This window comes from Lipophrys pholis (assembly GCF_963383615.2).
Source record: "Lipophrys pholis genome assembly, chromosome: 4".
Taxonomy (NCBI): domain Eukaryota; kingdom Metazoa; phylum Chordata; class Actinopteri; order Blenniiformes; family Blenniidae; genus Lipophrys; species Lipophrys pholis.
Window position 1 is genome coordinate 15633975 of NC_137637.1, and position 22399 is coordinate 15656373.

Consider the following 22399-nt stretch of genomic DNA (forward strand, 5'->3'; position numbering starts at 1 on the left):
TGATATATATCCTTGCCAATAGATAAACAGGTGATCCTTCATGCTTGTAGAGGATCTCACAAGTAAAGGTAACTGTACATCTATGTTATCCTCGATATTTATGGCAGAAGAGGAAACTCGGATGAATATTACATTTATTCCCTGTTATTTATTCCTCTACTTTGTTCTGGCTCTGTTCCCCTGGCACCCTGTCCTTTTTGTGCTGTTAGTTATTGAGCTTAGAGACATAAAACACACAGGGATTGAGTGTCTCGCTCTGTATCTGACTAAATTATTAATGTTACTTATGCCGTCTCATTTTTTTTTCTTCTCTTTGCAAATTAATTGGTTACTAATTGGATCAAAGAGCTAATTTTAGTGTAGTACCCTGACTCCGAGAGTGTGGTAAGTTAATGAATGATCAGAATTATTCTGTTAATGTTCTTTAAAACTGGTTAACTGGTCTTTAAAAAAAATGACTCAATACTGCACCACATCTTGATTTCTTTTCTTCATCTTGAATTCTTTAAGTGAAATTGTTGCTGTTTTTATTACGTTTTTCCATTGATTAGAGTTCATTTCTCATCACAGTGGTTGATTATGTGTATCTTTATTCTTTTCAAGGATTCAGTTTTAGACACCTGAACGGAGACGCAGCAACTCCCCCGATGATCCCCTGAGGTGTCTGATCTCGGACTCGCCCATGCAAACCTCCTGCTAACTTGCGAGAAAGGCAACACAATGTTCACCTCAAGACAACGCATGGCAGCAAGGTCAGAGAAGAGACAATGCCAGAGCCCGCATATACTTTGTTAATGCCTCTCAGCCACAGTTGACGCTCTGGTTTGTATTCATCAGGTGAGGTTGTGGGAGGGAGCGTGAGTCGTAAAGTCCCGGCAGTTACATCACATGGAGGTCAAAGGACATCTGATCACATCCATGGGTTTGGGGGCTCCTGGTGAGTTAATTATGACTTCTCACGTTGTGGAGATGCAGACTTTCGTGTCAGGACAGGTCTTGACACCCAATCTATCAGCTTGTGTTTCTCAAGGGAGCATCCAGCTGAAAAAACACATGTGAAGGCCTTTTGTTCACATACTGTCACCGCAGCTGCCAGATAATCTCAGCAAAACACCTTGAGAAACTGACACACTATCAAAACCAAGACGCTGTAAAATCAACCAATGTTTTCTTGAGTGTCTTTGTCTGAGTGCCTCACATGTGATCTGTTTCAAGGATTTGAGCGCATGTTGTTATTTTGACTGCTTGTTGTGCTGCATAGATGTTCAAGGCTGCCAGGACAGCAAGCTGCAGGCGGAAAGGGTTGCATCTCTGCAAGAGAGGAAGCAGGCCCTGGAGGCTCTCCTCAATGCCAGAGTGGGAGAGCTCAAACAAGTGTGTCTGCAGGAAGCGGTGAGAAGCTCTCACTGCACCTCTGAAACAATCACAAGTTAAATGTACCACCATCCTCCCTACATCCATCTCGAGTGTTTCAGATTAGATACATGATTGTGTTTGGTCAAACCACGTACTTACTGGTTGCTTACAGAATAAATTTGATCATTTAAGACCAGATGCACCTGGCAACTTGTTGAAAATGGTACTCTTCTCACATATAATAGGTTGGATATTCATCTCTCCTGAGAGTTTGTCGCTGCATGTTAATGAAGCCACAGGCAGCTGTGGCTGAGCTTTTCATTACCAGCTGTGTAACACATCCTTATATATTTAGCTGTATGTACAGTGACTCACTCCGTCTCCCTGAGTCTATTTTTGGAGTCAGAAGTTGTCTGTTCTTTTGTTAAGTGTGGCTCACTTGAAAGTCTGAAGCGCTGCTGCTTATCAGAATTATTGTTTCTGCTTCAGAGTAAATAAGGATGGCAGCATTTCCTTTGGTGTATCTATTTAAGTGTAATGAACCATTTGAGGGCTGATTGTTCTGAGAAAGTCATCCATTAGGAGGAATTGTCTTATGTAACGCCTTGGACCTCACACATTCCAGTGAGTAGGACTTTAGTTACTGGAAGCTAATGAATGTCCTCTACTACAGGAGCTGACTGGGAAGTTGCCTCGTGCTTTCCCCCTGGAGACGGGAGAGAAACCCCCACTGGTGCAGCGCAGGGCTGGCCTGGCGCCCAACGCCAAGGCAGAGGTAAGTCAACACCTTGCATATCAATTGTGTTTACGCAGCAGCTGTAACGCCGTGTGTACTTGTGTTGTGACGTGGCTGTCTGTCCCTGGCTGCAGGATGAGGCTGCCCAGAGAAAGCAGATGAAAGCCATCTTCACCGGTGCGCTGTACCGACACTCAGAGTTCGATCGAAATGTTCCAAACAGCAAGAGGACGGTCCATCGGGGATGTCATACAGGTGCACTCACAAGCCATACCCCGAGATTTGTCGTGCCAACATGCTCAGTTTATAAGGGAATATAAAATGGTGTTGTGTATTAAATTCCATTAAATTGATCTTTCAGAAGACACAGTCATGTCAGAGAGCACCAGCTCAATGTCAGATTCTACATCACATGATAATGGTGAGTCAGCTCCAAATTGTCTACAGCGATCACTGTATGTTAGTGGTGTAAGAGATCGGAGTTAATCTGTGATCCATACCGATATCTGGCTCACACATTAACTGTAGATTATTTGTTTCATGATACAGTGTGAAACTAAGTTGTACAGGAGTTGTTACATTTTAATATGATTAAGGTGGTGAGATGCTGTTGAGCTGCATAAAATAAATATATGTATGATTTAAACAAGCTTAAGAGTAACTGATTGTCAATATCGTGGCTTAGTCTGCGGTCAGGTTGTTTTTGAAAGAATGGAAGGAAAAAAAATGTTCCTCGTCCTAAAATTACATAATTATTAAAGTCTGACGTTGTATTTGCGATTGATCTGATCTTGGAGTCTCAACGGTGATTCTCTGAGTCATTATTAGTATTTTTTATTTTATTTTTCTTCATTTAGCCTTTATTTATTCAGGAGAGCCACATTGAGATTAATAATCTCTTATACAAGTGTGTCCCGGCAGCAGTACGATATGAACCACTTCACTTCTACTATATATATCAATATTCAAAGGTAATTTTTAGTCTGTAGGAGTAACTGACTCCATTTGCCATAATTTATTATTCCTACATTCAATATGTTTTTAACGTCTATCGTTTTAGGTCTTTTTAGTGTAAGAACAAACTTTAAAGAAAGAAAGAAAAAAAAAAAAAAAAAAAAAAAAGAACAAACTTTAAGACTTATACAAGCAGTAAAGCTGTCAACACAAGTTTTGTTATGCTTACGCTGAAAATGTTAAATCATATGTGAGTGGGCTTCATTAAAAACAGATTTTTGTGTGTTTTTAATTTAATTTTTTTCCCCAAAAGAGTCTTCACCGAGTGTGGCTGCTGACCAGCGCTCTCTGTCTCAGCCCCGGCTCACCGTGGGCAGTCCAGATCACAGAATCAGCAGGAAGCTGTCTCCAGTAGAGATTTACTACGAGATGAGAACCCGCCGCAACTCCGTCACGAGCTCCGTTAGGTGCTTATCTTGCGGTGACCTGTGCCTCAGGCGGTGGAGCCTGTCTGATCCGTCTGACGGCGCACATATTGTTGTCATACCTGCCCACATACGTATAATCCTAAAAGTGGTATTTCAATGTGCACTCTGCTGTTGTTTTCTTGTGTCACAGCCCAACTCATTCGTTACCTCGAAGTGCTTCTAACGTTGAAGGCAGAAGTGTTCCGGCGACCCCTCTCTTGGCCCGGACTGCTCCAATCAGCGTACACGTCAGGTAATGTGTGAGGCCAGGTTGCTGTTTCAGCGAAAGTTCAGGTTGTGATAACAGTTATTGTTAAATGGAATTAACCCTAAGGATCTTAGTACATGCTATGGACATAAGGAATAAAAAACTGTAAATTATTCTTTTTTTTTTAATGAAAGCTTCTTTTATCTTCTTTGCTGCTCAGAGTCATTTCCTATTATAAACTCATTCTGTTTTAATTTTCTGCCTTAGGTCAGATGCTTCAAATGGCAACGGCTTGAAGCAGTGGTCCGGCAGTCTGGATGTGCCATATATGATTCCACTTGCTCCAGAGGGTTCCTCCTCTGACCGCCGAAGCTGTCCGTACAGCTCCCGGGCCAGACGCAGCAACAGTTCAGAGGCCCTGCTGGATAGATCGAGCCTTCCAGACGAACCTACACCCAGAAACGGGATGCCTCAGAGAGGAGGGCCGTACAAGAGCTCAGAAACACTAACTGATGGAAAGCTGAGGCACATTCACCTGGGCAGCCCTGAGAGGCACGTGGACGCCTCTGTGGACCCAGTCAAAATGCGTCTGTCGATGGGTGGCAGGGCAGCCAGTGGAGGCTACAATGAGCTATTGATGGATTATATTTGGGGGAAACAACAGAGGATGCAAGTGCAGCACCACTTGTACCAGTCCACAGGCAGGATCTGGCAGGACATGTCCTCCCCTCGCTCCTCCACAGCAGCGGTGCCTCCTCACTCCAACGGTTTCTCTCATTCCCAGGTACACCTTCCCAGTGCTGTACCTCCTTATAGTCCAATGGTACTCAGAGGGTCTGAAGCGGAGCTACGCAGGGTCAAAGTAACCCGAACCAAGTCTTGTGGACCCTTTATTCCTTTGCAGCAACATCCGCAAGATGCAATTCTGCTCTCTGCATACGAGTCTCCCCTTCCTGCTTCTGGTAGCACCACATCCTCCATCCCCAACCTGCATCCATACCAAACTGAGCTGTCCGGTCCTTCCTTCAACCGCAGACCCCCACAGTTCTCTCTTCCAACTCCAGAAGACTCAACTCGAAGCCTCCATAAAGCCCTAGCACTGGAGGGGCTGAGGGACTGGTACTTGAGGAACGCTCTCGGCTATCCTCCCGCTGCTGCAAAGGGTCACGAGGCAGGGGTCTCTCGCCTCTCACACCCTCATCCCCTGGTGCACCAGGCTCAGTCCGTGCAAGGTGAACCATCCAACCTCCAACGGCCGCAGATGCCCCAATCAGCCAGCTTCCACGGTCACCCACTCCATGGAAGGTCAGTAATATTACCACTACGTGGGTGTGTTTGGAGGTAATCAGCATTGTTGAGGACTAAAATTCATTCAAACATGTTTGCAAAATCCTCATAAAAAAGCAGGTCTTAACCTAACTTTCTGTCACTGATGTATAATTAACTTTGTACAATCTCCAAGAGGAAGAGGAAACTTTAGTGAAGTCAGCTTTGGCTGCCCCACCATGTCCTCAACTACGGTGTTCTATTCAGTTCACATGGAAGCACATGGTCAACTATTTGTGATAAACACACTGTCATCTACACTCAGCAAAACACTTTTGATGCTGTAAATGACATATCCGTGGACAGGCTGTACACTGTAACTGAAAGGTAAAATCCAAAACACTTTTCCAGTAAACTCCAGTATTGAAATTGAAGGAGGCTGAAAGAGTTTATAGCACAGTAATGGCAAAATATATAATCTATTCCTCATTATTACTCTGCTCTAAAACATGTAAAAATGCATACTTGTATATAGTTTTCATACTCTTTCAATGTAAATGTTGACCCACAAAACCTGTGAATTGGAAACTGTTGATCTTTTTATAATGTGAGCGCAAGAAGAGCAAAAACAAGAGCAGTTGTGAAACTGGCAACACATGGTCGCATCTCTGCAAAAAATGTTTTTTCCTTTGTTCGAATCCTGTTGTTTCATTATCGCTCTCCATAGCGGTGCATTATTGTCTACTGTATTAGTGGGAGCTGGCAGCGAGGCCTCCAGCAGAGGATGTGCCGTTCCTCTTTTTAGCTTGCCGACCAATCCATCTGTCACGCTCTTTTACGGCCTTGGTATTTTTTTTTCCTTTTTTTTTTTTTTTTTTTTTCATTTTGTGCTGGGTCAGCATTGTCTCCTTCTGCCGGTTGCCGCATGCCAACTTCCAGGCTAGATTACTTCTTGATCAAAAACACACACTCTCTCAGGCACAGCTCACTTGGTTTCTACTAATTATCCGTGGGGGCCCGCTCTAATTTACACATGACATTTCAGACAGCCCGCCAAATAAAATGGAAAGACACAATAATGGGCCTTTGCTTGTTTGTTTGCCCCCCCCCCCCCCCCCCCCCCCCCCCCCCCTTTAAGCTTCACTGTAGACTTCCTGTATTAACAGTGATGGATTGATTTGTTTTGCCTCTTCCACAGGTCGATGGAGTTCTCTCTCTATCAAGAGACTCCAGATCCACAGACACAGGAGGTGACACCAAAGGAGCCCAGTGCAGACCCAGGAACCCTGGTCTGAGGCAGCAGCAGCAGCAGCAGCAGCAGCAGCAGCAGCAGCAGCAGCAGCAGCAGCAGCAGCAGCAGCAGCAGCAGCAGCAGCACCCACACACACACACACACACACACACACACACACACACACACACACACACACACACACACACACACACACACACACACACACACACACACACACACACACACAGCTGCATCATATGAGCAAAAAAGCACTGAAGCCTCACATAGACTCGCGACGGTACACACAAGCTGATACAATGTGACCTTAACAGCAAAGCAAAACGTGGCGACCTCAGCAAAAAGAGAGTGGAGAAAAGTGACAAACTGCAGCTGTACGGTTTATAAAAGCCTTGGCAAGTTCCCCTTGTTATATTCTATCGTACCCGTATGAACTTCACACCCAGAGCTGTCTTGCCGATGTGCACTGGGGCCAACTGACAGAGCATCTAATACCAATATGTTCATGCTGTACTTCACATACTTCTGGTCTAACGCGAGCAGTAAGATTCTCCCTCCTAACCCTGAAAATTTCCCCAGATATACTTTTTTACCGAATATATACAACTCTAAATTACTATTTTGTATCTTCTGAGATATAAAGAACAGTTATATTAAAGAGGTAGTTTATCGTTCATTAATTGTGTGATTATACAAAGATGTTATATGAGCTCACTTCATTTTAAAAGTATTATTACCTGCCAGTGAAAGTGTTTGTAGACTATATGAAACAGGAAAAAAAACACACAGATTAAGTCCTCATCTGCCATTGATTTCATAGCCATTTGTATTTTTCATGTTTGATAAAATGAAATGGGCCGTGAACTGTAGCATACTGGTGTAGCAGACGGGAGTGCCTCAACGATTAAATATCAGCACTAAACCTTGGTCAGAAAACTTAAAAGTGCTAGCATTGAACCTCTGAGAGCTTAACTCGAATCAAAAGCTGAAAAAAGTTCAGGATGTCACAAATGTGTGCATTCAGAGCATTTGAAATGATGTCAGGTGTGGTTTTTTTTTTTTTTTTTTTTTTTAAATTTAAATTAGATTTTTAGCTCCAGCTCGGTGCTGACTGATAAATGTAGCTTTCTCTGTTATGACCTTGACAGAATTATAAGATCAGTTTCAGGAAGACTAGAGAACCGTTGGTGAGACATACTGTTTGACACATGACTGTATGGCCACAAGCTATTGTATCAAATCTGTTATTCCTACTCTTCGCTGTGACAGATTTGAGTCATACAGAGCACTTTATGAACATCTTAAGCCTTAATTCCCTCTAATATAGTCACCGTGGAGTTGACGGGTTCAGACAGGGTTCATAATGGGGTAAAACAAAGAAAAAGTGACTTTTGTCAGCATCTACTGAAGGTCTACCTGAATGTTAGGATGTATATAGCGTAAGTTGTACTGTGGGTTGCAAGCTAATGATATATTCCTGTACTAACAATGTAATCTTTTGACTAACTACACAATTAGTATGTAATCAAATTAACCCCGTCCTACACCCTAGTGAGCACTACTCAATTGGCTCTAAGCGTGCGGTTGAAGGTGTGGACAGAACAGGGCTGCTGCGGTGCGGAATGAAGGTGTGAGCAGGTCTCACGCCAGGAAATTTGTTCATGATAATTCATGCTGGCTGATATGTTTGCAGTGATTTCATGTCATTTCTTCGGAGTATTTCTTTTCTACTTTTGTAAAGATATAAATTTGTATGTTTTGCTGGTCTTTTCCATCATTTCATCCCCATCAGCATTCTGCAATGTAAACTTCAGAAATGAAAAAGAATTGAAACCTTTAATGAAAGTGAAAATATTTGTGTTGGTGTGACAGCGCAACACATGTTTTTGTGTGTCATATAAAATAAAAACTGTTTTGTCTTCTTAGATACTTGATTCTTGGCCATCTCGGGACTCATTTGAATGTAATTACGTGTGTCATAAGTGATACTGTTTAGTTATTCGGTTACAGACTGTAGCACACTGTGCGATGTTACCTTGTTTCTTCTGCTGTTCAATGTGTTCATGTCGTCAGTTTCCTGCTTCTCCGAGCCTCTTTCAGCTCGTTGAAACCTGAAATCAAAGACCAAACTGCTGTGCACTGGGGGTCATAAAGGTATTTTTCATATACTGTACTCTGTAAGTTCAAAATAAATGATATAAATTTAGCTCTAAAGCAAATGTATTCAAACTATATTATATTTATGAACCTATAACATTTTGTAGCTATCTACTGTAGCTCTTTCTCATCAGTGCGAGAACTGGTAATGTGTGTTAAAACCATTACATTCAGCAGTGTGATGTGTTAATATTTGATTCCTCTTTTTTAAGATATTTAAGTACAGCTGTTTTCTCTTTTTAGGCAGGACTGTAAGACTGAATAGACCTGCTCTATGCTGTATGTATGAGGTTGTGCATTCATTCTACTAAATAAAGTGTAATGTTAAAATCAACACGAAAGATGTCAGATGAGTTTGTTGGCTATGGAAATACAGCAAAGTTTTGTTGGAAATATCATTTTTAATTGAAGGTGTGACTTTGTTTTGTATGTAAGGGGAGTGAATGTGTTTGTTTTGCTTGTTTGTGTCGGTGTAAGCTCTTTGATTGAACAATATACCCTGCCTCCCCCCCAGTAACCCCCCCCAGTCAATCTGGTCTAAATACAGATTCACTGCAACCTCCCACATGACTCCCTAAACTTTATTTTGTTTGACAAGGAAACTAGTGAAATTCATTGTCCCAATCAGGCTTTTGTCATAACGAAACTGTTTGTGGTGACATTCAATAACACACCTCAAAATACTTAACGGTCTCCTTCAGACATATTAAATATTCAATGAATTATAATTTGGGCCCAGGATGACTTTTCCACAAAAATAAAAGAAGAGGAAACTTGAATAAAACATTCAAACGTGCGGGAGATCCAACATGGAGATGATGGCTCACTCAGGTCTCATAATTAGAACTACACATGTGCCATTGTTGGAATAAAATGAGCAAACCTGGATCAAGACTCTTGATGTGAAAATCAAGACTAAACCCATGCTTTATTTTTGTGTGTGTGTGTGTGTGTTTTTTTTTGTTTCTGTCTGTTTGTTACCTTTTACATGTCTGTGAGTGCAAGCGGGGCAGCTTTTATCATCAGCAAAAATGTAACATTCGAACCCACAAGATCTGTTGAAGACCCTAACGGCCGTTTTGTGGCTGTTGCAGGAAGACCATTTGACATCTCAGTTATTCCAGTAAGTATTTATGCCCCTGTATGGGATGGTGACAAATTTATTGCTCATCTTTTTTTCCTCTCTCCCTGACATAGACATCTACTTCCCTATTATAGGTGCAGATTTCAATCTTGTTCAGGATCCTGCTCTAGACAGATCCTCCTCCAAACCTCTAGTGCTGTCTACATCTGCTCCCACACTAAAATCCCTTACAGACCAGCTTGGCCTAAGTGATCTCTGGAGATCACTCAACCCATCCACCAAATCCTTTTCATTCTGCTCCCACGTTCACCATACATACTCTATAATTGATTTCTTCCTTGTTGATAATGGACTCCTGCATTGGGTTAATACCAGTGACTTTCACAGTAAAATGATTTCAGACCACAAATCTACATCAGTTGTCATAAACGCTCTAAACCGCAGCCCCCCCCCCCCCCCCCCCCCCCACCCACCCACACACACATGCAATGGAAATTCTCCCACCTTCTACTGAATAATACAAGCTTTAAAAAATTCTTTCAAGAAGAGATAACCACTTTCAAGCAAACAACACCCCAAATATCACGAGAGGCACATTAAGGAAGACATGTAAAGCTTAATTTGAGAGGACAAGATATTTTATTCGCCTCTCGACTAAAAAAATCAACATGGAGAGGACGACTTGGCTCTCGGACCAACTACAATGAAAATTTATACCCTCTATGTTGCCACCCCCACTCCCACCTACTCCCACCAACGTCTTAAACTTCAGACCCAGTTTGACTTTTTATCAATATCAAAGGTAGAAATTAAATTGTTAAAAACAAGGCAATGTTACTTTGAAATGGGAGCTAAGGCAGGAAAACTTCTTTCACACCAGGCCAGAACCGCAGCTCTCTCAAAACTGATTCCCAAGAGAAAACTGTTGGCAGGCACAGTGGTCACTGACCCGAAATCGATAAATAACTCATTCCTAAATTTCTACTCAGAACTATACACTTCAGAATATCTACCCGAACTCTGGATGAATCACAATCCCTTGGAGACGCTTGTATAACCTGAAATCGACAACGATTTAGCTGACAAACTTGGCACACAGATCACTTCGGTGGAGCTGCGAGAGGCAATCAGACAGCTACAAAATGGTAAATCCCCCAGTCCAGATGGGTTTGTGGTAAAATTTTATAAGACCTATTCAAATATAATAATCCCTCATTTGGTCAGTGTTTATAATGAATCCTTTATTAAAGACAGACTGCCCCCAACCCTGTCTGAAGCAAACATTTCTCTTCTGCCAAAAAAAGACAAGGGTCCCCTTGAATGCCATAATTACAGACCCATCTCACTTTTGAATGTAGACCAAAAGATTCTCGCCAAGGTCCGAGCCACACGCCTACAACAAGCTCTGCCTCCCTTGATTTACGCTGATCAGACTGGGTTCCTGGCTGGAAGAAGTTCCTCATTCAACACCAGACGACTCCTCAACATAATTGGCTCCCCCACCCTGTCATACCTGAGGCTATACTCTGGTTAGACACAGAGAAAGCGTGTGACAGGGTTGAGTGGGAATACCTTTACAACCTCCTGTCAAAATTTGGTTTCAACCCCGACATTATTGCCTGGATTAGGCTGCTTTATAAGTCCCCAACTGCCCACATCCTCACAAATGGTGTGAGGTCGCCCCCCTTCCCCCTTCTCATGGGCACAAGACAGGGATGCCCCCTTTCCCCCCTCCCATTTGTTCTGGCTGTTGAACCGTTGGCCATCTGGCTCCAAGGGGAAGACAAATTTGTCGGCATCACCAGAAATACTATCACTAATAAGTTCTCACTATATGCGGATGATCTATGATTATATATATCAAACCCTGCCTTATCAATCCCAATTATTGTGGATATTCTAACTCAATTCAGCACATACTCGGGGGATAAATTAAATTGATCAAAGATAGACCAGACAATAATATCATTTTTGTGATTGAACCAGACTCCCCCATCAAAAAAACTATTCTACAACTTCCCAAAATGCTAGGCGGTCTTGCACTACCTGACTTTATACAGTACTATTGGCTATGCAATATTAATAAGCTCTGTCATTGGCTGGACAAAGACGCTGACACAGGTCCTTCATGGGCTCAAATAGAACGACGATCTTCAAGGTTCTCTCTACAGTCCCTCATCACTTCTCGCCTCCCTGTTAAGATCCACAACATCTCACAGAAACCTGTTGTCAACAACTCTTTGAAAAGCTGGCAACTGAAACATCTGAAACATTATGGCTTGAGTAACCCTTCAACTTCAGCCCCGATTGTTAAAAACAATCTATCTCTGCCCTCCCTATCAAATCCTGCATTTCAAATCTGGCAAAACAAGGGCCTGCTACTTGTCAAGGATCTTTATAAAGAAAACATATTTACTGATTTTACGGAGCTTGTAACCAGGCTTGAACTACCTCAGTCTCACATCTTCCAATTTTCTTCAAGCCAGGCACTTTGTCCACCGACCCCCACTTCCCTAACCACTCACCCGGGTCTCTGATTGACTCACTGCTCTCTCTCAACCCGGTACAGAAACGCTCCATCTCAGTGTTATACAACTCCATTGACTCCCTCAACCCAAACCAGATGACCAAACTGAAACAGACCTGGGAGGAGGAAATAGGAACATCAATATCAGACAGCCGATGGGACCAAACTCGTGTGCTACTCTTCCTCAATATGTGCGAGGCACGGCTTATTGGAATGCAAGGTTCTCCTAAGAGTGCACTACACAAATGTATCCAGGCACCAGTGTAATAGATGCAAGACCCGCCAACCATACACACATGTTCTGCTCCTTTCCAAACCTCACTGGCTTCTGGCAGCAGATTTTTGACACTGTTTGGGTTCCCTCCAACTACAACAGCTAATCTACCTGCGTAATCGCCTCCTCAACATTACTGGACAAATGCCTTGTCTTGTTCAAATGGAAACATCCTCTCCCTCCTAAACACAACCACTGGCTAAAGGAGGTCCTAACCCACATTCAGCTGGAAAAGATTTGATTTTCACTCACAAATTCTAGTTCTGTTTTCAAAGAAACCTGGCAATCCTTTATAAAACACCTGTGCAACACTATTATTCACCCGGAAACTACATTCTTTTGTATGTCTCCTTCCGTTGTTTTATTTTTATTTTTTCTCTTAATTAACTTTTTACCTCTTAGTTTTCCCGTCCAATTCTGTTTTTCTTTTTTTTTTTTATTATTATTATTTACTTGTGTTCCTTATTCAGTTGTGTCTTGAATTAAGTTTTCATTAAAGGCTGGGAAGGGACAACGGACAATCATGGACTTTATGATGTAGAAGCAGATTGGGCTCAATTGATACGGTCTTTATGTCTTTAGTTTTCTTGTTCCCAACATGCATTACATTGAATGACCCTCTTACTTTCCAACCCATCGGCATATACACATTTTTGTAAAAAAAAAAAAAAAAAAGTGAAAACGCTAATAAAAAGATTTAAAAAAAAAAAGACTGAACCCAAACTGTTATCGCCATGAGCCAGCTCAGTTTACAGCTAAAAGTATAACATATGTCTACAGAAAAAAACAAGAAATGTAATATAATTTTAAGTTTAACAAGTCATGTCATGTAATATTTAACACTGTGTTTCCTAAAAATATTTCCCCCTGTTTCAAACTGACCAGTGCTATCTGACATATTTCGAGCAAACCGAGAGAATTTAAAGTGTTTCACAATGAAGAAGTTACATGAGTTACAACTCTGCCCAATCTTTCTCTATTCAGTTTACCAAACTGACTGCACAACGAGTGAATGTATAAAGGGAAAACAATGTTTATGATTCAAAAATAAAAGAGAAATGGGCCACCGTATTGCTCCTGGAACAAGAGGTGGTCGCAGCACAGTGAGAAGAAATAGTCTATTTCTGGAGCGGAGTGTTTTCAGTGCCGCGCGCAGACGAAGGAGCGCAGGACGCACGAGCGCAAGACGCGCGCAGAGCAGCGGAGCACGCCTTCTCAGGAGCTCCCCTGTCTGCGTTCCAGGTGCGTTTCAATTCCGGCACTGCAAACATTAAAGCTGGATACTTGGTACAAACACCGGGTAAGTCCGCTCCTCTGATGTTGTCGGGTATTTATTACAAGCGGGGAGTTTTTGTCCCCCAGGTCCTCGAGGCCGCCGGCAGCGCCACACGCACTTGATGTGAGGAAATCTTCCCCCACCAGAATGAAACAAACTGAGTGAAGAGTGAAGAAGAGAGACTGCTACATAACTCCCAGACTATACACAGATGATAAAAAAACCCCACATTAAAACAAGTATATAATACAACTGGTAGCCTTGTGAGGGCAGCCGGTCTGTCATAATGTGTTACTATAACCAAACAACACAGGCAACACATTTGATCAATATAAACCTACATTTGTGTTGAAAACATCTCAATATATCTCTGTCAGGATGTAACATAGCACACACGGATTATCCTATTTTTAAAAACTTGTTAAATATGAATTAGAGCTATTATTATTCCAAACCTCTATCTTGAATTGTTATAATTTGTATCTAGTGTCCGATGATTTGATCTCTGGATGTCAAGCAAATGTTCTATCCTATAAACTGCACCAACACACAAAATGACATTTCTGTTTGGCTTAATAGAAATAGTGCAGACCAGCACCAACTATTGCTGATGTTTAAATAAATAATTGCTGTATCCAGATGTTCAGGATTGAGGTTTATGGTTCAGGATTGAGGTCCTGTTGACCACAGTGGCTCCCACTTTGCAGCAGTCCATGCAATATCAGTAAGAGTTCAGTTGCAGCTGGACCAGTGTCAGGAGCTATTTACGTTGACGTGCCATTCGTCCAGCTAAAAATAAAAATTCACATTCACCAGACCCTTTAAAATGTCATTGCAGACAACCTGCTGCAACGACCTACAAGTCAAGTGGTGAAACTCTTATCAGGGCTCCGGTCATTATCTTAAAGTATCTTCATGTGTTTTGTTGTTGTAGCTTTCTTTCTTAGTGCTGTCATCCTGGCTCATCTTCAGCCGTGCTCCAGTTAAACATGTCGTCATCGTACGCTGCCGCAATATCAGCCCTGCTTACAAGCAGTTCTTCTAATCCCCCCATCAAAGCCAGCCCTCAGCCCACCTCAGACCCTGGACATCGGACTCCTAAACTCAGCAAAGACACCCCAGCGGGGCAGAAGCAATCTCATCCACCTGAGTCTTTTGGGTCTGATGAGGAGCAACAGGAGAATCCTGCAGACTATGACATAGGTAAGAAAGAGCCCAGCACTGAACTCAAGCACGCTGGTCAAGATCTTTTTATTTATCTGCCCCGTGGTGCCTTGCAGGTGGTTACTACCCCGTAGAGATCGGAGAAATTTTTGTTGACCGTTACCAAGTGGTGAGAAAGTTGGGATGGGGTCATTTCTCTACAGTATGGCTCTGCTGGGATATGGTGTAAGTATATGAGCTCCTGACCCTTCATTTAACCCTTTACAGGCCACTCACTAAAATACTTAACCTTGATATTGGAGTATTTTTGAGGACTTTTTCATTTGAGTGGCCAGAAAGAAAGAAAAAACGAAAACGTGATTACATGCCTATTATAGATTATTTTTTAACGACAAGTGAAGCAGGAATGTTTTTTACCTTGCTGACATGTTTCAGCTGCGTCTGCAGCCTTCCTCAGAGCGTCATCTGATGTGTGATGACGTGTCGGTCTTTATCAGGTGAGGCCACGCCTCCTGCCATCCGGTGGTGTCCAGAGGATGGAATCCCAGGGGTGCGAGGGGTTGTAGGCCCCCTCGTCCTGGTAAAGACATTCCTGCTTCACTTGTCGTAAAAAAAAGAATATTAAATATATGTTTAGAATGACAAAATTGACATAATTCAGCTATGATTAAATGCCATTTGTATTTGATGATTAATTGACCAAAATCACATATATTTAATGTTTTATATTCTAAATGATATTTCCAAATGGGAAATCATTTCTACCTTAAGTTTTGAAAAAATGCTATACAATAATCTTTCCTCTTTTGATACACTATTGAGTGTTTTTATTTGACCTTATGATTGGCTGTTTGCATAGAATCAGTAAAGATATGAACAGACTGTATCTTACGCTATTTTAATGGGCACATTAATTATGTTGACAATGTGGACAAAAACACAACTGTGTTTTCTATGAGAAATGTGAAGCAGAAGCTGCAACCATTTTCACAATTTCCATTAATTCTGGACATCTTGTACAAGTTCTCCCGGCCTAATGTCCTGTACAACTTTAGAAACTTGTTGCTGTTACTTTTAAAAATATGAGGAAAGAGGCTGAAGTTACCAAATATGGTCACTTCTTTAACAAAAGGTCAAATATAGCAATCCTACCTGATGATTGTACTGTATATATAATGTCATATACACTGTAGTAACTCGACAACACTGTTGTTTGCACGCAGGAAGAGTCATTTTGTGGCTTTGAAGGTGGTAAAGAGCGCTCAGACATTCACAGAGACGGCACTGGATGAGATCAAACTACTGAAATGTGTCAGTGTGACATTCTTCTTTATTTAAAATCATATACTCACTAGTAATTGTTTATTTCAGTTCACTTTAATAGGACATTAACATGCCAAGGGAAGTAAAAACGTGTTTGAATTGACAAATTTGAAGTTTATCTTTAATAAATGTACTACTTGTGTGTTAAAAACTACCTAATCAGAGTCATTTACTGTATGTTATTCCAAAAAAATTTAAAAATCACATTAGTGACTGTGCTATAAAATCACGTGTTCTCATAACAATATTTGTCATCAGGTAAGAGACAGCGACCCCAAAGATCTGAAACGTGAGAGAATTGTGCACCTCATCGATGACTTCAGGGTTTCTGGAGTGAATGGACAGCGTATCCTTTCTAACATTGTTCAGTACCCACAGTAATCTAATATGGAGCTTGTGTGTCAAACACAAATTTTCCAATAGGTGTTATTATTATTAATTTCTTCTCTTTGCACTGTGCGTTGATGTGCATTACGCTCTGGCATTCTAAAAACAGAAAACCACTCCTAAGTCTGAAACAAGCTCCTTAACGGCTCACTGGATGTGTGCATGGTTCTGGAGGTTCTGGGACACCAGCTCTTAAGATGGATCATCAAATCCAACTACACAGGCCTCCCGCTGCCCTGCGTGAAGAGCATCATTAGACAGGTGTTGTGCAGCTGTTTCGTCTTGAATCGTCTTTTTTTTTTTTCTCCTCCTTATTTACATGATGTGCATTGACTGTGGCTCACCTGTCATTCCTTATCACAGGTTCTGGAGGGTTTAGATTACTTGCACACGAAATGCAAGATTATCCACACGGACATCAAGCCAGAAAACATCCTGCTACGGGCGGACGAGGCTTCTATTCAAAAGCTTGCGTCAAACACCAAGCTGTGGCAGCTTCCTGTATCTCCTGCTTTTCCCGGCTCCCCAGGTTAGCGCCACTGAGCAGCGCACAAAGGCAACATGTTAGGAGCAGATTGTGGCTCCGTACTTGTGATGAGAGACTGTGAGTGCATGCTGGAGGTAATCTCGATTAAATGTGAGCAATTTGCAGCTTCTATTTTCATTATGGGCCTCTTTTCCCCTTCTGACAGTGAACCGAGGCTCCAGAGAGAAGCAGGTGTGCAGCCGCAAATATATCAGTTATGTCCTCTGTACATTTTGCTCCATGTGCGCTGTGATAATTGTATTTTTTCTGTAATTTGTCTAAGAGTTTGTCTAACTTATTGGGCAAGCTGACGGGAGTTTTCCACACTATTGGGGACTGGGTAAGATGGACGTTGTGCTTTGCATCTTGACAGCACCAATAGCTTGAAACAGCATGTGAGAGATTTGTCATTAATACAAGCCCACTGCTCTTAGTATTGACATTTTGTATTGTGTTTAACTTTGATGCATGTGACAATGAAGGAAAAAGGATTTAAACCTCACTGGTATTTTTTGATTCAACAAATGCTTGCAGGTAAGGAGATGCAATGCAGTAGTTTTCAATTAAGTAACCTTTTTTTTTAAATGCAGGAATGATATAGACTCATTAAACATATCAATTTTTCTCTCACACATTTTTACATTTGTAATATTTTAAATCAATTGCAAGACATATTAATATGCTGCACAAGCATTGTAGTATTTAGAACAGTACTATCCACAGTGAGAGACTAATTGTCACAAAATGTAATGAAGTAAAAGTAAGAAACTCAGTGACTATATTTTTTGCACACACAAACAGGTGTCTACCATCCTCATTGTGTTGTGGAAGGATCCTAACAGCCTAAAGAAACCAATGGAAACTCTCAACATCTTTCTCCAGCTTGCATTGGAACAGTTCAGGCTTCTTTCTGCTGTGGACTTAAAAAATATCATCCAGAATGTAATCATGTATTTGCTCTCGGCAGCTCTTGTATCTCAAAGCGGACAACTCTTTCTACTTGTCACAGCCAGAGTCTTAAACGAGACACGGAGACAGGCCCAGTTATATTTTTTTAGGGTGTCCAAACCTTTTCTCGCTGCACAGCTCTGTTGTGTCTCTGCTTGCTGACAGGTTTGTGTAAAGAGGACACAGCTGCAGAGTTCGCTACCTTTCCCATAGCTGCTGCATTTATTTAACTATGACTTATTGTACAATGATGCATCTCTTGCTTTGTCCTGGAGGATCTTTTGTTTTCTTGAAATGAATGAGCTTGTGAAACATTCACACTGCTGCAGGGTATGAGGACTGCACTGAGCAGCCATAACATCACAACTACTGATGGTTGAACGGAATATCTCTCAATCATTAGCTCGTTATAGGGATTTATATTGTAGACAGCTTAGTGAACATTGTCTTAGAAGCAGGAAATTAGCGAAGAGTAAGAGTTTGAGTGAGTTTAAAAACTGCCAAATTGTGAAAGCCAGATGAGTGAGTCAGAGCAGCTCTGAGGAAGGAGAAGGGTGCCGGGGTCACGAGCAGCCAAGTTTCATTGTTGCACATGATCCCATCGCGGCCCACACTTAAAACTGAAAGGACTTTATCTGCGGATAAGATCTTGGTACCAGATACCAAAGCACATGTTAAGGGGTCTAGTGGAGTTCATGCATCATAGCTTAGAGCTGATTTGACCCGCACAATGTTATCATAATGTTTTGGCTGATCCTTGTATACATAAAGCTTGAAAAGTCACTAATGAAATAGAAATAGAAGTAATACTACATGCCTATATTGTTTTGTGACACACTGTGAGTAAAGGTGTAATGATTCATCATTAATAGACTAATAATGGACCTAATATGCATGATTTGACGCACTTCAGATGCAGGCCTGTGGTTGTCATAATTTCTGAATAGTTTTTCCATTTGAATCTCTGATGACTTGATGTCCTTCAGTCCAGCAAAGTCTCCAAGAGTCCGATTAAGCGGTTGACGGGCAAAGACAGAAGTCGGCGTCGGCAGGAGAGCGTGGCTGAGCCAAAACAGGTGTCGTTTTCTGATGTCGCCACTCCTGCGAGCACCCGCAGCTTCACACGCCAGTCCAAGATCACAGGTCCCGACCTCCAACTGAGGAGACAGACTTTGCTGTTGGAAGACAGACGTGACTCGACTCTGCTCAGCCACAGAAGCTCTGTCTGCTCGTGGTCTGACTTCAGCACAGGTGGACCTGCGTCTGGATCCAGAGCAGCGTTATTTCATCAGACAGCAAACAAGGAACCTCCTCCACCTTCTCCATCCACCCGTGGTCAGTCTCATTACATAAATCATTTGATATTTGGACACTCTATACCTACAGCACTGTGTTCAAATTGACTCAACCTCAGCACATTAAAAGCAAATTGATTTTGGATCCCTGAATTTTCTGTGTTTAAGGCCTCCGAGACCCAGATGTCCCTCTGGACCTACTGAAGCCTCAATGTGCTGAACAAGTCCTCATCAAGATTGCTGACCTGGGAAACGCCTGCTGGGTGGTGAGTAATTATTGAACAAGAAAATTAAATCCTTCACATCATTTTCAAATTAAATGACATCAGGTTCATAAATCCTTCATGATTTCACAGTCTTTCATCAAGTACGTATAGCTGTACATGTATATCTGTTGTCATGGATTCAGCTGCTCAGTGCAGTATATCCTGACATTGTGGCTTTTTTTTTTTTTTTTTTTAAAGGTCTGTCTAAATAAAATAGAAAAGCTGAAACAAACAAAGCTTAATTTTCACACTGTACTCTAGAATAAAAAAATAACTGAGCTTGTCCTCGTGAAATAGTTAGAGGCAGCTTGCTTTATTTTTTTGCTTATTTAGAAAACTTCTTCTACTCATTGTTTTCCGTAACTTATTGAAACAGGAGCGCTGTGTGACCTTATTAAGCCTGCCGTCCTGTGAAAAACACACCTGCTGTATGTCGCCACTGAGACACGGCTATGCAGGTTGATTTCAGACGGAGCTGGAAAACTACAGTCGAAGGCTTTGGCATTTCATCTTGCACTTTGTACCCGCTGATGATTGTGACTCATATTTAATACTGCAGAAGTAGATCAAATTAAATTACGATGCTTACTCCGAGAGGCGTTATTATATGAGTATACTCAGTGTATGATTTTACTCTCTGATAGAAAATTCAGTTTTATCTCCTAATAACTAGATGTTTATTCTTTCAGGTGGGCTTCCCAGAGGTCATTTTACCTGCTTTATTTGTTTGACAACTTAATTATGCCTAAATCATAATAAGTCAATAGTGCAAAAAATAATTTACAAATCTTTAATTTTAAAACATGCTATTAAAAAGGAAAACCAGATATTTTCATGATTTCAAACAGTTTCATTAATCATTTTTAATGCATCAAAGTTGTCGAACTGTGGGGGGAAACCCGGAGAAATCGAATGCAGAAGAAGAATATGCACAGAGAGGCTCTCAAGCTCAGGCTTGTCCCGAGGATATCTTTGTTGTTTTTAGGCGAGAGTGTGAACCACTACCCCACTGAGCCACCCACAGTGAATTCTAAATAACACAAAATAATGAATTATTAGTCTGCTGTAAACTGTAAAGCTTTTACAGTTTTATTTTATCACACCTTGGTTGAAGCCGGGTGTTTTTATAGATTTAATTGGGTTTTGAACCCCCACAGCACCGTTAAGACCCTCAAACTGCAACTCCGATGATCCTAACGTATGACAACATTTGTGCCGAGCTCTTGCATACAGTGGAAGCACTGCGAGTGTTGGGAGTGAAATTTAGATTTCATAGCACATACTCAATGTGCCACTCCAGGTAGGTCATGTAATAATGTAAGCTGTCACACGTTGTCAGCACAAACACTTCACCGAAGACATCCAGACGTGTCAGTATCGCTCCGTGGAAGTCCTGATTGGCGCCGACTACGACACGCCAGCTGACATCTGGAGCACCGCTTGCATGGTGAGCGGCACAGAAAAGCATTGTGAAACAAATATCACTCGTTTTTCTGACTCAGTCCAGCATGGCTCTTTGTTTGAGATTCATCACATTGCATTGTTTTCTGTCCCTTTCTTTTACACTGCAGGCTTTTGAGCTGGCCACAGGAGACTACTTGTTTGACCCCCAGGCTGGAGCAACATTTTCCCGTGAAGAAGGTCGGGGGAGATGAGAACATCACTTTTGTCCTTGACTGAAATAAATGTGCTTATAATACAGTGTGTGCCCGTGTCCTCTCAGATCACATTGCTCACATCATCGAGCTGCTGGGACCCCTTCCTTCCAAATTTGCCCTTTCGGGGAGAAATTCCAAACAACACTTCAACCATAAAGGTAAAGTCCTGTGATAAAATGATGAAACGTCTAATAAATCTGTTTGCAGTTCAGACTTTTTCATTGTGACATAGTTTGCCATTTGTGACATTATAAAACCCCTAAGTAGATACAGATTTGACTTTTAAATTAACAAATAATTGAAATAATTAGTGGTTGAAATAATTAGTGATTTATTGGTAATTGGCTTCCATTTTTCTTTTTTTACAGGACATCTGCGACACATCTCAAAGCTAAAACTATGGAGCCTGTTTGAGATCCTGCTGGATAAGTACGAGTGGCAGCGAGAGGAGGCGCTCCAGTTCAGTTCCTTTCTCTTGACCATGCTGGAGCTGCTGCCAGAGAAAAGAGCCACAGCTGCCCAGTGTCTGAAACACCCCTGGATTGCTTCTTAGGCGCACTACTTGGCTGCGTGTCTTTCAGAGCTCAATGGTCTGAATCTGTTAAATGGGACTTGATTGAAGTAGCCTGGTGCTGGCATCATGAGCACAGCTTTCATTAATATTTATCAGCCTGACTTGGTCGGCTTTTCTCCTTTGAGTTGTTTGTTCCTTCATTATAGGCGTAGTACTGACCAAAGAAATCCTTTGTCTTACTGAAAATGTGTATTCAAACAAGACTGAAAAGCATACAGCTTTTGAGTTTCATTAAAATCACATAATTATACTTTCATACGTTTCTGTGATTACAATTTGTTGAAGCGCTGAAAGGGCAGAAGTAATGTAAGAGATTGATTTATTGGGATTGCCCAGAAGTCAGCTTAAAGATCGCTCAATTCAGGAACGAAGCTGTTCATATGCTGGCATCTTAAAAACCAACCAGCAGGAAGTGACAACAGCTTCATGTGTGGTACCTTTGACCGAATAAAGCCTCTCTCTGCTCCGCCGCACTTCAAATGTGTGGTTCTCAAACTCTGCAAGAAGCCCGATAACGAGCCATTCAGAGGAACTGGGTGCGGTGGAGCAGAGAGACATCTCAAACATCAGGGCAGTAGGTGTCTTGGATGAGAGCTGAGAATCACTGATCTAGAAATAATGAACTAAGCTCTCAGGTTTGACCCCAATAAACGTTCAAATGCCAAACAGGACTTACTCCCCTCCCTTTCTGCAGTGCCGAG

The 22399-nt window shown here is 41.8% G+C and overlaps 2 protein-coding genes across 2 annotated transcripts; both read left to right on the forward strand.

Annotated features, from left to right (window-relative positions):
* Window positions 1-888: 888 nt before the first annotated feature.
* Window positions 889-6297, forward strand: ccdc120b (coiled-coil domain containing 120b; the record flags this gene model as incomplete). The annotated part of the gene is made up of 9 exons (XM_080462143.1): window positions 889-937; window positions 1262-1392; window positions 2030-2131; window positions 2227-2347; window positions 2454-2513; window positions 3360-3513; window positions 3665-3766; window positions 3989-5026; window positions 6186-6297. 9 exons carry the CDS (start codon window positions 889-891, stop codon window positions 6280-6282), a joined length of 1854 nt encoding a protein of 617 aa, XP_080318269.1. The 3' UTR covers window positions 6283-6297.
* An 8249-nt stretch (window positions 6298-14546) lies between these two features.
* Window positions 14547-22361, forward strand: LOC308109019 (SRSF protein kinase 3-like; the record flags this gene model as incomplete). The annotated part of the gene is made up of 14 exons (XM_080462358.1): window positions 14547-14760; window positions 14838-14946; window positions 15945-16032; window positions 16303-16390; window positions 16586-16692; window positions 16795-16960; window positions 17124-17149; window positions 17241-17297; window positions 18892-19237; window positions 19369-19466; window positions 20806-20913; window positions 21038-21107; window positions 21190-21282; window positions 21493-22361. 14 exons carry the CDS (start codon window positions 14547-14549, stop codon window positions 21675-21677), a joined length of 1755 nt encoding a protein of 584 aa, XP_080318484.1. The 3' UTR covers window positions 21678-22361.
* Window positions 22362-22399: the final 38 nt, after the last annotated feature.